General features: G+C 41.9%; 1 protein-coding gene across 5 annotated transcripts in view; it reads left to right on the top strand.

The window, feature by feature from the left end:
* Positions 1-12,046, top strand: part of LYST (lysosomal trafficking regulator) — a 197,310-nt gene extending 185,264 nt beyond the window's left edge. For all 5 annotated transcript variants that reach the window (XM_060108116.1, XM_060108109.1, XM_060108094.1 and 2 more), the window contains 5 exons: positions 2,511-2,650; positions 3,147-3,244; positions 8,411-8,567; positions 8,979-9,050; positions 9,991-12,046. In XM_060108116.1, the coding sequence (XP_059964099.1) occupies positions 2,511-2,650; positions 3,147-3,244; positions 8,411-8,567; positions 8,979-9,050; positions 9,991-10,129 (606 nt within the window). In that variant the 3' untranslated portion in view covers positions 10,130-12,046. The remainder of the gene's footprint in view (positions 1-2,510; positions 2,651-3,146; positions 3,245-8,410; positions 8,568-8,978; positions 9,051-9,990) is intronic.
* The last annotated feature ends 5,255 nt before the right edge of the window (positions 12,047-17,301 follow it).

Raw genomic sequence — 17,301 nt, 5'->3', positions numbered from 1 at the left:
AGGCTGGTCCCTAAGAGTAAGGATAAGTCAGATAGGACCAACTCTTGCCTGGAATTACAGCCTGGATTGGAATTCCCTGGGTTGTCCAGGATCCTCAAGACTTGACTTTGGGTAAGGCGTCCCTAGCCTGACATGGGGATCCAGGTCATCCAGCAGAAGAAACAAGGAAGGTACTTGCATTCTATTCCACAAATAGAGGAATTCCTACAAATAATCTTTTTAATGTAGTAACAAATACACAAAACCAAGCACACAAATTTACAGATAAGAAAATGAATATGTGAAAAAGTTAAACTTAGTTACAATTAGAGAAATTCAAGTTAGAGCAACCTTGATTGACGTTTAAAACTCGGGAAATTTTCAAAGATTTAGAATGGGAATTGAGTCACAAACTGAAATGCTGCAGAGTTCAAGCAGAGAAGGAAGGAGCTCAGGCCTTTGGGGGCAAGGAATTCTTTGGTCCCAGGGACCCTGAAGAATGGTCTGCAAGGGCGCTGGCACACCCCTGTGACCCTGCAGACCCCTGGCCCTGCAGGGGAGGTCAAGGAGGAGAACCAGAAGGGGCCCAGAACCAGGACTCCTGCCCTTGTTCAGAGCCATCTGGTTGCTGTGGTTGTGTGCAGTTGAAGGCCACATGCCCTAGCTAAATAGAAGCCACTGCCACACAGCTCAAGCCAGTATTTCCAAGGGGAACTGTAAGCCTGGTATCACCTGGTCATTTGAGTCTTTAAAAATAAAATAGGTATTTTTATGTGAAAAATAAAGCACTTAAAAGAGATGAGCTGCAGCTAATAACTCAACACAGATATGTTTCAAAAGCAGTGGTGATCAAAAAGGCAAGATGCAGCAGATACCTAAAGAATAATTAATACCATATATATAAAGTTTAGCAACATGAAAAACAATACAATTGTTATAGTAACATATAGTAGAATATAAACTCTACATACATAGGAAACAAATACAAAATTCAGGATAATAGTAACTTCTGACGAGAGAGGAAATAGGATGTAAAACAGTACACAGACTATGTAATGTTTAATGTTTTCTTTATTTAAAAAGCTGATCTTATACAACATTAGGATTAGTTTAATTGAGTGGTCAGTACACAGCTTTTTATTATACTTTCTTTCTACTTTTCTATATTCTTTGTATTGAAATACTTTATGACAATAAACTGCTACCCTAATGAAAACAAAATTTAGACCCTGTGTGGACATCTGGCATCTGTGAGCCATTTGGAACTTGGAACATCAGTTTTCAACGTTTGATTTAGAAAATCAGTCCACAACTATTGATGAGTAATACATCGCCATTGGTGGCATCATGAATTGGTACAAAGCCTTTGAAAAGTACACTCAAGAACTGTAAAATTATTACTATTCACTGATCCACTAGTAGGATCCTGGAAATTCTAAAGAAATGATTTAGAGGAGGAACAAAACTTATATACATGAAGGATTTAATTATGACATCTATAATTTTGAAAAAATTTGAAACAATTTTAAATGTCTATCATAAAGGATGCTCAAGGGGGCTTCCCAGGTGGTGCAATAGTTAAGAATCTGCCTGCCAAGGAAGGGGACATGGGTTCGAGCCCTGGTGCGGGAGGATCCCACATGCCACGGAGCAACTAAGCCCGTGTGCCACAACTACTGAGGCTGTGCTCTATAGCCCACGAGCCACAACTGCTGAGCCCGTGTGCCACAACTACTGGAGCCCGTGCGCCTAGAGCCCGAGCTCTGCAACAAGAGAAGCCACCGCGATGAGAAGCCTGCACACCGCAAGGAAGAGTAGCCCCCGCCCGCCACAACTAGAGAAAGCCTGCATGAGGCAACAAAGACCCAACACAGCCATAAATAAATAAATAATTTTAAAAAGGGATGCTCAAGTAAATTATGGTATACTAACTGTATAGAATATTATAACACCTAAAAATCATTTTGGGGCTTCCCTGGTGGTGCAGTGGTTGAGAGTGTGCCTGCCAATGCAGGGGACACGGGTTCGTGCCCCAGTCCGGGAAGATCCCACATGCTGCAGAGCGGCTGGGCCCGTGAGCCATGGCCGCTGAGCCTGCGCGTCCGGAGCCTGTGCTCCACAACGGGAGAGGCCACAACAGTGAGAGGCCTGCGTAACGCAAAAAAAAAAAAAATCATTTTGAAGACACTGTCAAAAATGGAAAATGCTTATGGGAGAATGTATAAAATACAAAATAGGGAATTATTTGTATGGCAATAATCACAGCTATAAAATACATATGTAATTGGCTAAAGACTGGAAAAGAATAGACAAAAATGAAAAGCTTATTTGTTGATGAAATTATGGTCAATTAAAAATTTTTTAATGTTTAACTAGTTTTACTCTTTAGAAAAAGTTGAACTAGATTGAAAAATGAGATGTTTGAGAAGAATATTTGAATCACTTGGGTTGTTTTTATTTTTGAGATACGACACTAGGATACCTTTCGTCATGGTTTTTGTCTTATACTTTACTTATTTTTTTAATTTTAGCCTTCAGAGATAGAAATGGAGTCTCAGATACATCTCTATGGGCACACAGAAGAGATAACCAGCTTATTTGTCTGCAAACCATACAGTATAATGATAAGTGTGAGCAGAGATGGAACCTGCATCATATGGGATTTAAACAGGTACAGAAATCTCCAACTCTAAAATAGCTATTTTTAATGTTTTAGTTCTTACTGTGAGAAATAGATGCACTAAAATAATATCTTTATATCATAATAGCTTTAAGCGTGAAATACGGACTTTACCTTTGTAATCTTACTGAATTAAAAAATCAGTTAGGGGCTTCCCTGGTGGCGCAGTGGTTGAGAGTCTGCCTGCCGATGCAGGGGACACGGGTTAATGCCCCGGTCCGGGAAGATCCCACATGCCGCGGAGCAGCTAGGCCTGTGAGCCATGGCTGCTGAGCCTGCGCGTCCGGAGCCTGTGCTCCGCAACGGGAGAGGCCACAACAGTGAGAGGCCCGCATACTGGAAAAAAAAAAAAAAAATCAGTTAGTAATACAGTCAGGAATGCCTTATAAATAGTAGATACATATACACTGAGGAAAATAATTATACAAATAAGAGAATATAATTATATGTAATGATCACATGCAAATTCATATCTTTGGTCTTTCAGGTTGTGCTACGTACAAAGTCTGGCGGGACACAAAAGCCCTGTCACAGCCGTCTCTGCCAGTGAGACTACAGGCGACATTGCCACCGTGTGTGACTCAGGTGAGCTGGCCCCAAAACCAAAGCACAGGGTGGTTGCACTCACAGTGCATTCAGCCAGCTGGTTACATCATAGGTTAAACTGTTGCATTACATCTCTCAGGTCCCTGCCAGATCTGTATACTTAGGTGATAGCATGTATGTGTGTTAAGACTCCACACTCCCAATGCAGGGGTCATGGGCTTGATCCCTAGTCAGGGAACTAACATCCAGCATGCCACACAGCGAAGCCGAAAAAAAAACCAGTGAGGTTGAAGATTGAGTTCATCAATTTAGGCATCTACTTATACAAAAGTTAGTATTGTCATAATTTAACTTTTTTCTGATATATGTAAGATTGCATTTGAGCACATGTAAGTTAAGCAAATTACTGTTACATAATTATCTGAATTTTCTTTGGTTTTATTTTTCCATCCTTTTTTGCTTCTGCTTTTTAACTACTGACTTTGCTACCTCCCTCCTGACTAAATGAAAAGTATCAGCAGATGATCAACTTCCTGCATGTGTCTTGTAGTTCCTGTGAGAGAGTAGTATAAAATAATAATGGAAGTATAATTTGCCCAAAATTTACATGACAAAGATATATCTCCGAATCAAAGGTCTGGCTTTTAGTTTTTGTTTTTTCATGTATACATATTAAAAAACTTGATGCATCCAGAGGGAAAGAACTGTTGAAAAGCTCATACATTTTCTGTTTGCATTTCCATTAATTGAAAGGATCCTTTGAAAAACTGTTTCTTTTTGTCCACTCAGTACAGATATCTTCGACACATCTACAGTGGGTGGTCTTTTATCCTTTGCTTGCATTTTTCGTATTGTTTGTTTTTTCCTGACACCAAATGTGTGGTCTTTCCAGACACTAAACAATTCTCCAATTCTATGACAACAACTGAGTGTCCAACACTGCAATTCAATTCTGACACTAACTAGTTGAAGTTAGCAAATTTGGGAGTCCCAAGACCCCCCACCAGGTTTGATAATTCTCTCGAATGCCTCACAGAACTCAGTAAAACACTGTACTTACTACTGTGGTTCATTACAAAGGATAGAAGTGAACAGCCAGAAGAAAAGGTAGGTAGGGTGAGGTCACAGGGTCTGTCCCTGTGGAGTCAGACTGCACCACCCTCCTGGCATGTCAGTGTGCCCATCAGCTTGGAAACTCTCCTCCTCCTGTTGTTTAGGAGTTTTTCTAAGGTTCCATTCTGTAGGCAGTAGATTCTATCATTGGCCATTAGGAACTGAGCTCAACCTCCCGCCCCTCTCCCTTCCCTGGAAGTGGGAGGTGCTGTAAGCTCTATGCCAGGGACCTGGGACAAAGTCCGAATATTTATTTTTGTACACAATAAAACTCTTGTTTTTACAAAACACTCATTCATGTTTGTATTCAAGAAAAGTAACATCTTCAGTCATGCTTCAAGATTTCAGTGTGAAGTATTTGCCAGTCTTCACCCCTAGTCATAAAATAATGTCATGAAAACATTTTTATTTCCTAATCAGCATAACTAAGGGGAAAGATCTTAAATAGTTGACTTTGGTAATATAAGTGTGGGCAGATGATTGATGACTTTGCTAATTGTTCCTCCTTGATTTGTACATTAGTGGCTTTTAGTATGTCAAATCAAGAGGGAATTTGGGGGAATCATATAATGATTATTTATATAGAGTTCTCTGCTTTCTTCTTTTGGCAACATTTCGAAGTTAGGACTGATCCCGAGGGAACCGAATTTTGTAAAGTTAATTACTTTCCTGCTGCCAGTAGTGATTTATTATATCTGTGATATTATATTAGCTAGTCACATGGGAACAAGGAACCAAATTACTTTTGCTTACAATTACCAGCTCACTAGTAGGGTGTTCAGGTGCCCCTAGGTAGTGTGCACAGTATAATAGAGTAATGGCTAGAACTTTCTTTCCACTTTGAACAAAAAGGCCTTCTGAACTTGTTTGAGGCCTCTCAATGCATATAGAAGAGGACTCATAAAGAGCAAGTGGTATATAGACAGCATAATAAAAATAATGATTTTTTAAAAAAGAGGACAAATTTATGTTAAGTGATCCAGACTATATTTCATTCTCCTATTCTTACAGTCCAGGAAGGGAAGAAAGTTATCAGATTTAGCCTACCAAAAGTCTTGACACTTTAGTGAGAACCATCCAAGTAACTTTAAATTCAAAATTTAAGAGAAATAAATATATATGCATGTGTATGTATATGTATATATAATATATAATGTGGGGCCTCCCTGGTGGCGCAGTGGTTAAGAGTCCGCCTGCCGATGCAGGGGATACGGGTTCGTGCCCCGGTCTGGGAGGATCCCATATGCCGCGGAGCGGCTGGGCCCGTGAGCCATGGCCGCTGGGCCTGCGCATCCGGAGCCTGTGCTCCGCAACGGGAGAGGCCACAACAGTGAGAGGCCCACATACCGCAAAAAGAAAAAAAAAAAAAAAATATATATATATATATATATAATGTGTATATGTATGTGTATGTATATACATATATAATCTCAAAAATTTCTGTATTGGGGCTGAAGATACACTGGCAAACTCATTCCTCCTGATCCTAATTTCCCAGGGCTTATTATGGGATGTGGTTGTTATAGTGATAAGATGTAAAATTTATTAAGCTATGTAAATATTATAGTAGATGGTTTCTGTACTTTTTTAAATCATTCTGCCACTATATCAAAATATATGCATTTCAACTAGGGTACATAGCCTTTTCCTGTGTTGCCAGTGGTACTCTGAAGTTAATATAATATTCTAAGGTTCAGAGTATGGGGTAGTTCTCCAATTTCTTTTAATTTTGATGAAGATGTATAGGAAGAGTAAAGATTTTTTCAGGAATGCCCAACTTTCTGACTTTAGTTGATATGTTAAATTATACATGAAAGCAATCCGGTATTGGGTAAGGGCCTCGATTTTTTTTTAATATATATTTATAATCTTAGGCAGATGAGTGGTTACTTGGTTTTGTGGTAGACCAAGTTTCTGGGCAATCTGCTAGGGTAATTCTTTGCCTGTTAAGTTCCATACCATACTTCAGAGTTGAGGACCACATTTAGATGTTTTATTTTGAAGAACTAAGCCATGCAGTAGCTGTGTCTTACAATTACCAACCCCTACATCAATATCTTTTATGGATATGTATCCAGTGACTTCAGTAAGCCTTCTGACCTTACTAGTACACATCCGGTTACTTTATATATTTTTAAAAATCTTTATTAGATATTAAATTCAAAAGAAAGAGTGAAATCTCTACTTACGTAAAAGATGAGTTTATCAGCTACAATTGTATTTCTTTAGCATATTGAGTCTCCTATATCTTTTCTTTTTTTAATTTATTTATTTTTGGCTCATTGGATCTTTGTTGCTGCACGCGGGCTTTCTCTACTTGCAGCGAGCAGGGGCTACTCTTCATTGCGGCGCGTGGGCTTCTCATTACGGTGGCTTCTTGTCACAGCACACAGGCTCTAGGTGCGTGGACTTCAGTAGTTGTGGCACGCGGGATCAGTAGTTGTGGCTCGCGTGCTCTAGAGCGCAGGCTCAGTAGTTGTGGCGTACAGGCTTAGCTGCTCGGTGGCATGTGGGATCTCCCCAGACCAGGGATCGAACCCATGTCCCCTGCATTGGCAGGCAGATTCTTAACCACTGAGCCACCAGGGAAGCCCCAGAGTCTCCTATATCTTAATGCTTTATTTGGATAATCTCTCCTAATCGATATTCTACAATGGGAAGTAGACCACTGGGCATTTTTTAATCTTTGTGTGTGTATGTGTGTGTGTATATGTGTGTGGTAAAATATATTTAACATAAAAGCTGCCATTTAAACCATTGTAAAGAATACAATTCAGTGGCATTATTACGTTCCCAGTGTTGTGCAGCCATCACCACTGTCCACTTTAAACACTTTTTCATCACCTGAACAGAAGCTCTGTAACCATAACTCCCACACTTCTCCCTCCCCAACAGATCCTGGTAACCTCTATTCGACTTTCTCTCTCTGTGAATTTGCCTATTCTAGATATTTTATATAAGTGGAATCATACAGTATTTGTCCTTTTGTGTCTGGGTTATTTCACTTAGCGTACCACTTTCAAGGTTTATCCATGTTGGTGCCTGTATCAGAACTTCATTCCTTTTTGTAGCTAGACAATATTCCATCGTATAGATATACCACATTTTTGTTTATCCATTCACCTCTTGATAAACATTTAGGTTGTTCCTACCTTTTGGCTATTGTGAATGATACTGCAACACACTAGGCATTTTGGTTGGTGACATTTGAAGGTCTTTCACATACCTTTAGGTAAAGAAGTATTTCCAATATTTATTTCTTTGCTATAAAATCTTTTCATTTCCTTAATAAAGAGAGAAACACATTCTCTGCTTTTCTGTTAGTTCTAATGGAGAGATAAAATTAAGTGTAGTAACACACTATGTCGTCCAAGCTTTATCATGCCTCTTAACCTCTGTCTTATCAGTATGAGAATATTTCTCCAGAGAAGGCTGGACACATCACCATGAGGCCCTAAACCACATCCCGAGTTTATAGAAGATATTAAAGCAATTAGTGCCTCCTCCACCCCCTGGAAAACTACAAAAAGTTTGGTTACTCATGGTCTTTGAAAGGAAAAAAAATTTGTTTAATAAGACATTGATTTGTAAGAGTCAATCTTAGACATTCTGAAGAATTAGCTTTCTTTTTCTTTTTAAAGAATTAGTTTTTAACTCAGCTTTTACTGTAATTTTTTTTTCTTCAGAAGTCCTGAAAGTCACTTCTTGTAGATAGTTTCACAGAATATTTTCTTCTCTTTTTGGAGATTGTTTAGCTTTCTAGGTACTTTCGAATTCAGATTTGGCAGTTTGTATGCTGAAATATCATGACTACAGAAAGATTCATGGTTAATTTACATTGTTGCTCTACCTTGTAGCTTAATTTTTTATTTTCTTTTTTTTCACTGGTCATCATCTCTAGATAAATATGCCAACTCTGTGTGACTTACAATGCAGTAGTTCCATTTATACAGTCTTCAGTTGTGAGTTGCCTATAAATTTCATCACTAAAACAAACAAGCTAGGCCCTCAGGGATGCCCCTCTTGGGCCCAGTGTAGGGAGCTCTGTGACACCCACAGCCTGGTGACCTGCGGGTGACTGTGGCATTTTAGCTGGCGGGGGCAGTGACCTCAGACTCTGGACAGTGAACGGGGACCTCGTTGGACATGTCCACTGCAGAGAGATCATTTGTTCCGTGGCTTTCTCTAACCAACCTGAGGGAATATCTATCAACGTGATTGCTGGGGGATTAGAAAATGGAATTGTAAGGTAAGAGGAGTTTTTTATTTCTTTGTGTACTTTTGTTTATAAGGGCACAGCAGTTTCAAAAATTGGTTTTTACTATCTAAACATAATAATATTTAATATTTAGAGATTTAAAATCACCTTTGGATATTGGTTCTTCAGTTCTTTGTTTTATTTATAAATAGTAAAGATAGCTTTAATACATTTTTGAAATTTTATATTGTTTGTCAACTATGAAAGAGTAACAATCTGAAAATATACAGTTAGGTTTCCTTTCTCCCCACCCACCTGGGCAAACTGCCCAGAAGTAACTACTGTTAATCGTTTATTGTGTTTCCTTCCAGATGATTTTTAACAAGTAAACACATAGGTTCCATTTTTAGGGAAGCAAACTTTAGTTTGCATAATTAGATGATGACTTTTTTCTTCCTCTAGGTTATGGAGTACTTGGGACTTAAAGCCTGTGCGGGAAATTACATTTCCTAAATCAAATAAGCCTATTGTAAGGTAAAACCTCCCTCACCTCTTCTTTTCTTCATAACATACTCTGTGACCGTTTTGTTGGAGAGACAGTAAAGCACACAGAGGTAAAGAAGTGCATAATGAAAGTCATTATAAACAGCCGGCCATTTATCGAAGCCCAGGATGTCCGGGGCCCGGTGGCAAGAGGAGGCAAAATGCTTGTCTTCTTGGAGTTCAAAATCTGGGTCAGGAGCTCACAGTCCCACAGGCAGGCATGCTGGGCTCGCGCCGGGGAAGTCCTCTTGAACTGCAGAAGTAATGGATTTTTTCCCTTTCCTTATGGAAAATCCCATAATGGTGATTGATGGCTACAGGAGTGTGCTTGACAGGACTGCTAAACAACCAGTTACCCTTTGCTCTGTTAACAAATTTGACTTTAAAAACTCAATTGGAAGGAAGTGATTCAAATTCTACTTTATTAATATAAACTTATTTTTAATCCACTAAATGTAAAGTTTAATGAACCTAAATTAATTATGTATTAATGTTACATTTTTTACCCTTTCCCCTTTCAGGGAAATAAAATACCTCCATAAAATAATCACCATTCATTTCTATAGAGAGAAAGTGTAGTACTGCTGTATTTTTCGAAGTTTCCTATACCCAAGTATTTGTAGTTTAAGTAATCAGGCTAAACAAGAAGGGAAAAGAAAATATGCAAAGAAGGAACAGAACGTACCGATCCTTTTGGTCCTGGTTTTAGTCTGTATCACTTGGTTAGAAGGAGCTTCACAAACATGCCAGCAGAGCAAGTAAACTATATTAGAATTACAGTCAATACCAATGCGTTGTAGGCCGTCATTTTGTTTGTCTCTGTGCTCCAGTAAAGATATCTTAACCCCCTTACACTGATTTTCATGTGATCACCAATATGCTGATACACTTTTCAGAGACACAATATACAAATGGGATTTTTTTTCCACAGCCTTACATTTTCCTGCGATGGCCACCATTTGTACACAGCCAACAGTGATGGGACCGTGATCGCCTGGTGTCGGAAGGACCAGCAGCGCCTGAAACAGCCAATGTTCTATTCCTTCCTCAGCAGCTATGCAGCGGGATGAGTGAGGAGAACCTCGCATTCTGCAAGGCACTTCAACTCCAAGCTAGATTTGCTGACCTCGCCAGTTACAGGAGGTCAAACCCGAAGAACTGGATGACCAAACAAACCATCCAAGTAATGATAAAGTCTGTTCGTCTGCACAAAATTCTGCAGCCTCACAAGGTCCTGAGAGGAAAGTTTTGTTTAGTGATAACCTGGAGGGTATGTCAGTATGCACTAACCACAAGGTTTAAGTCTGGCACAGTAAATTAAAATCATGTTCTTAAAGGTTTTTTTCCATAGAGGATTCTGAAGAAAAGATGAGCATCTATTTCTGTTTTCTATTACTTTCTATTTTCTATTATTCCAAAAAAGCCAGTAGAATTTAAATTGGTTAGCTGTTTGTATAAAATGTTCTAAAGATTATATTTTAAAAGTTTTCTGCCAAGATAACACACCCACCCCACTCCCCCCAAAAAAGGAAAGATAAGGATAAAGAATTCAGGACTTGATCATTGCTTTCTCTGAGAAGTATGTAATTCAGTAGGTGCTTCTGCACCAAAGATTTTTTGGAATATCTGAATATGTGAATCTCAGTGTTAGGCAGTTTTTGCCTGTTGCCTTCTTAGCTCAAAGTAGAACCAGAATTTTTTGACAGTCACAAACAACAACACAAGTATCTTTGATTTTCAGACACATTCTGTTTCTTCATAAAAATCCTACTTAAAATCCATAACACTAGATATGGAATATCCTTAGTTGAGTCACTAAGATTTAAACACAATAATAATTCTTTTAATATCTGCCATTTACAGAGCATTGAATACTTAACAATTTGCAATAGAAAGCCTCCATTTCAGAAAAAGTTTGCACAGATATTAATAATGCAGTCCAGTTAAGGCGTTTAATCTAATATGCAGGAGGAGTTTTCTTCCCCAAAGGACACAGCTTACTTCGTTTTAAACAGGAGGCAGAATAATTCTTTTAGGAAGCAGTTTCCACTGTTTCTACTAACCTATACCACTTGAGAATTCTAGGAACAACAGAAAAATCTGTGTACTCCACAGCAAACTTACACATGATAAAGACAGAGTTCCTAAAAATCCTGGAATAGTCTGTCATGATATTATGGCTCTATTTTTACTTGGGGTGCTGCTTTATTGGCTTTGAAAACACTGTAAAATAAGCTCAGTAATGTTACCATGAGATAAAAAGATGTATTCCTGCCTAAGAACTACTTGCGTGTTTGCTATGGAAATTTAATTCATATGGTGTTTACAGAACTACTTTTGTAACTTCTAGACTTTCTAAAACATTCTGCTTAAAAACTGTATAAAATACAATTGCAAAGTCTCTGCTGTCAAGATAAATACAAGAGGAAGCAAGTGGCTACGTATGCTCGTAACCTTCAGTTGCATACATAGGTAAGAGCACTTCACGGCTGCACTGAGATCATGGTTTGCACAGACCACCTATTAATTCTGAGGTCCAAATAGGTGCAGAGATGAGACTATTCCTATTCACGTTGAAGTGATTTGCTTTGTTTAAAAAAAAAAATCGCAGCTATTGTCTAACTTTCATTTTTCTACTGAGAACTTTACATTAGTCCCTTATTAGAATAAGGTTGCTACTCAGTCTTTTTTTTTTTAAGGCTGAATTTCATCATTTATCTAAAGAGAAAATATGCAAAATGACTGGTCTTGTTAAGAGTGCAATATTATATTTTTATGTAAAAATAAAAATGAAATTGGGGGGATTATTTATTCAGCATGAAACTTAATATGTATATGTTTGAAGCACTTCATAATATGCATGTTGTAGCAAATATTTCTGTAAACTATCACAAGCTCTGTTACCTTTGTACACACTACCACTTCACAGTGGGGATAAATTTCATAAAAATAGACTTGAGGACCTATTCTCATTGCAGTTTAAATATTATGACCAGATCTCAAATTGGTGGCTGTTTTTGGTAACCCATATAGTTTCTCTCTTTAGCTCCCCTATAAATTTATGTCACTAGAAAAGGATAACTTTCATTTCTTAATTGTGGTCTTTGTGAGAACTTGAATATTTCAATCTTTACTGCCTTTAAATGGAGTTTAGACAGAAGTCCTAAGGTCAAACCACTCATTTTTTTTAAAAAAAAGACTATGTCCCTCCCCCCTCCCCACCCCCAATAGCAGATCTGCACTGAGCCCCTTACTAAGTGCCACACTAAGCACTGAGGTCCAGTTTGTTCCCTGCACTGCCAGGGCAACATGCTGTCCGTAACACAGCGTGCGTAGTTACAAAACATGGTAAGTGCTGTGAAGGAAGAGTGGAGGGTCCTCTGAGAGAATACAACTAAAGAATTCAGTCTAAATCAAGAGGATCCAGGAAAGTCAAATTGTTGCCACTGTCTAATGGATGAAGAGAAATTTGACAGGTGCAGATGGGAGCACATGTATTCCAGGCAGTACACATGCAAAGACCTGAGGCAGGAGCGTCAGTGAACAGAGGCTCAGTGAGGGAAGCACCTCAGCTCCTCTGGTGGGCCTTGCAAAAGGTGGGTGAATTCAACCACCAGCACTCCAGGAACTCAGAATTACTCTTTTTTTCTGCTTTGCATCTGCAGTGTTTGAAGGATTCTCAAGACGAGGGCACATCTGCTTCTAGGTGTCTATTCCCAGAAGAACTCAGGAGCAGCATCTATCAGTGTAAGCCTGCCAACCTGAATGTCCCCACTTTACCTGCACATCTCAGCTTGACTCTTCCTTTCAGCAACGTTCACTGATTGCCAATTACGTGCAAGCCCAGTACTAGGTGATGGGGGAGGGGAGGGGAGGAGTGGGGAATTCTTTCCAGCCCTTCAGAGCTCATTCCTGGTGATCTGCTTCTCACTATTTTGGATGACCTGTTAATGTTTTGAATCAAAGACGGAAGAGCTACAAGGGGTTCCGGTTCAAGATGGTGACACAGGAGGACCCTGAGCTCACCCGCATCCCGTGGACACCCTGAATCTACAGCTACACACAGAACAATTTCCTCTGAAAGAAATCCAAGAACTAGCAAAGCGACTCTTAGAATCTGATGAACAAAACCCACATCAAAACAGGTAGGAGAGGCCAAGACATGCTCTCACCTTAAACCCCACTCCTGGCACAGCGACCCACAGTCAGGGGTGGGCTGGGGGGCTGACGGCTTCCAGCTTCTCCCTGAGGAGTGATGCTTTGACCTCCACATCGGGCACCCCAACTTTTAAGACCTACACCTGAGACATGAATCCCCAAAAACCATCTAGCTTGGAAAGCCAGTGCGGCTGCGTCCCCGAGACCCACGAGGCTATAGCATCTGAAGAGCAGACCTTCAAGGGCTCTCCAGGACTCACCAGGCTAACGCCCCAGGGCCCAGCACCGAGGCCGGGACTGAACTGTGCCCAGTCTTTCAGTGTAAGAGGCCTGTTGCCTGTCTTGAAAGCTTCAGCCTGAGGGGCAGGCATTTAACACATTTCTGGAGGCCACTGAAATACACCCCAAGGACAGCCAAGGCAGCAGGCACCATCTTTGTGTGCGCCCTCTCCTTTCCTGGGGTTGCGAGGATCTCCCAGAAAGGGGAGTGTGCATGTCTGGGGCTCCGGATTTGGCGCTGCCTGCCGGGGGGTGCCCCCTGACCACCTGGCTCTGGTGGCCAACCAGACTTACATTCCCACGTCCCACAGAACTGTAACAAGGGGAAAACAGTTCTTAACCAGCTACCACCCAGGCCAGAGCCCAGAGGCAGCAAACTCCCCGGTCTTTCCGTGAAAGAGGCTGTGAGCTTATCTTGATAGCTGCAGTGGGGGGGTGCCGGGGTGCTGCTAATTGAAAACACATCCTGGGGCCAACGGCAGCCCTCTCCAGAGATGGGAGCCAGTGGGTGTCACATTCGTGCTCTCCCTCTGCCCCGCCAGGTCTCCAGTGTCTCCAAGAAAGAAGCCTGTGGCATCTCTAGCATTGCCACCCAGAGGCCATATCCCTTGAAAGCCTGGCTCTAGTGGCCAGCAGGGCTTGTGTTCACGGGTTCAATGGGATGGTAGCAAAGAAACAACACACACCCCAGGGCTCAGTGCAGAGGGAGCAGACAGAAACGCCCATCCTCCGGTCTTCCCTAAAGAGAGGTCTATTTGTGTACTTTAAAAGCTACTGCCTGAGGGTCCAGCTCCCAATCAGCCTTGAGAAAAGAGCCTTTAGTCTCCTAGGCCTTCGCTGACTTCCAAAGAGCAAACTCAAGCAGTTACTGCTCAGAGCAATAGACTCGCGGGAAGCCTAGTTCCTTCTGAAGGGAGGAACACAACACAACAATTTGATGCAGACCTTTGAGCTGTTCTACAGAAACTACGGCCCCCAACCCGTAGACTCCAGACTAGTTGGAACCGGAAGGTTGAGATTCCGGAAACATCACCCTATTACTTCACCACCAGCCAATCCAAAGAAGGTCCACGAGCCGCTCACGCGGCCTACGACCCCCTCCCCTAACACTGTCTTTAAAAACCCTGGCCTGAAAGCCATCGGGGAGGTTGGGTCTTCTGAGCACAAGTTCCCCTTCTCTTTGCTTGGCCCTGCAATAAACCTTTCTCTGCTCGAAACTCTGACATTTTGGTTTGGTCTCCTTGTGCACAGGGCACAGGACCTTGGGTTTAGCAGCAATTTCTGACAAGCCAGCCAGGAGCCTGTGCCCGTGGCAGGTCGACCTTGACTGGGGGCAGCCCCTTCCCTGGGTCCCCAGGAGCTACTGGGGCTCATTCTGCTCCAGGGAACTCTGAGCCAGATGCATTCTGACCTACCATCAGCCTTCTGTTTCATTTGGGGGTAAGTCGCTCTGGCTCGTGCAGGCTGGAAATTACCCTCCTTCATCTAGGCTAATGCCCTTTCGAGAAATGAGCCAATCTGGGCTGTTCTCTTTTGGGAGCGGGGCCAATCTGGACTTGAGGTCTGCATCTGGGAGGGGGGGTGGAATTGTTAGGCTACAATTCCATAGTCTGATCTTTTGTCTGTGCGACTGTGTTTGTTGTTTGTATTTCTGTGTATCAGTACTTGCACTTTCAACAAAATGGGAAATAATAACTTCACCCCTGTCTGCCTGAGTCCTAGAGGCTGATCGGGACCCTGGTCACTAAAGGCTTCAGTGAAATAATCTGTGTCCCTCTTCCTGGTTTTGACCCTCATTAGGGGGTCCTGGCTTTGACAACCCAAAGGGGCCCTGGTTATGACTTTTGTTAGAGGGTCCTGGTAACCTAAGTTATTTGTAGAGGGGCGTCAGTTTGGTGTACCTGAACAACCTGAGTGTGCACTTTTAAATTATCATTTGGAAGAACTTATTTACCAACTCTCTAGAGAAGGAAATTTTCAGTGGGCTGAGAACAGCCGAATCTGTGTCTCTACCAACACTTATTATAGACCTCTTGGTAGGTGAAGGCAAATTCTCAACCGAGATCCAAGGATGTGGGCAACCAGACATCAGTCCCCTCGGACAGCCCATTAGGGTGCATTCTGAGTCATCAGGAACTCTATGGCTCTACTGCAAATGACAAAAATATCCACTTATTTTCTTTTGTAATACCGTCTGGCCGCAATAACAAGTAGGTGACCAGGGAAAATGGCCAGAGAATGGCTCATTAAATCCTAGCACCATGCTCCAACTGGACTTACTCCGTGAGAAAAGAGAAATGAGGTAAGACTCCCTATGTACAGTGCTTTCTGGCCCTTTACCAGAGCAGAGGCTGCAGAAGAAATGCAGACTTAAGGCTGCTCAGCAATTTAACTCAGGGGGGAAGACCTCACTCCCTGTTTTGAAAGGATCCCCTGAAGACCCCTTAGGTTTTCCTTTGCCCCTAGTGCTCCAAATACTCACTGCAAACTTCAAAAGACTGCTGTAGGGACCTATCACCCCCACCTACCAGCTGGTTTTCAGTAACTAAGATGTGGCAGAAGAAGAAAAAGAAGATGAAGAAACAAGGCGCCTTGCTTGCAGTAGCGCTGCAGACCACCCCCAGGTACCCGGGAGGAGAGAATAAGAAGACTCCACAGGTGAGCGCCCCTGCCCCCAACATGGGACTTGGGACACACAGGCCACCAGCAAAGCTGGGACCTAGTCAGTGCACTTACTGCAAGAAAGTGGGAAGGCCCCGACCAACCACAGAGGGGGAAGGCCTGAGCTAAACCCCCTTCCTTTCAGCTCCTGCTAACTGAAGAAGCAGCCTGGGGGCTCCCCAACTGGCCCCTCAAAACGCCACCCCCCATCTCCACCAAGAAGCCCCAGTTACCCTAGAAGTCAGGGGAGAGCCAAGTGAGTTTTTGGTAGATACCAGAGCCACATTCTCAGTGCGGACAACCTGAAGGGGCTCCCTCTCCAAGACATCAAAGGGGTGTCAGGAAAGGAAGACAAAAGGAAATCTTGCCCTGAAAATTCCCCCGAGGAGCCTCATTTGACAAGATAAAACTGGTTTTGCACACAGGCATGCAAACACCACCAGGAGCTAGGGCAGGGTTGGACAAGGTTTATCTCCTACACATCTGCTCCTTCAGGACTGGGAGAAGTGGCTGTTTTATCTGATGCACAGAAACCAGCACAGGGAGTCCAGGAAAATGAAGAAACAGGAAGACGCTCCAAACAAAAGAACAAGATAAAACCTCAGCAAAATACCTTGATGAAACAGAGGTAAGTGTCTCACCTGAAAATAGCCATAAAGACACCAAGGGTAGGAGAACAATGCACTGATGAAATAAAAATTCACATTTTAAGGCAAGACAAGAAAAATTTAAACGTGAAACGATTTCTCTGCCCGTTTGGGCTTCCTCCCCGCCCCCCACCCCCAGAGTGCATTGTGTATCTGCATTATGTGTTACCCAGGCCTCCCCCATGACCTCCTTCTGGCACCAGCCACGTAACTCCTTAGAAGATAACGTTCGTTTCTCAATCCTGTAAGCGGTCACAGTGACCCACCACTCACCTTTTACGTGCAGACATCTTTGGTGAACTTTATGTATAATTTATCATTTCCCTTAAAGATAGTGATTGGTGCAGACAGACTGGTCAGATGATGTGGAGAGATACTGGGCTGCACCTAATGGAAGTTCTTAGCTTAATTATTTACTTATCATCTCATTAATGTCACTAGCTATATTACTTGTATTCTGCCTAGTTTACACGCTTATTGTTTCTTGCATTACCAAA

The sequence above is a fragment of the Mesoplodon densirostris genome, chromosome 1 (assembly GCF_025265405.1).
Source record: "Mesoplodon densirostris isolate mMesDen1 chromosome 1, mMesDen1 primary haplotype, whole genome shotgun sequence".
Classification (NCBI taxonomy): Eukaryota; Metazoa; Chordata; class Mammalia; order Artiodactyla; family Ziphiidae; genus Mesoplodon; species Mesoplodon densirostris.
This window is presented reverse-complemented; position numbering and strand designations above follow the sequence as displayed.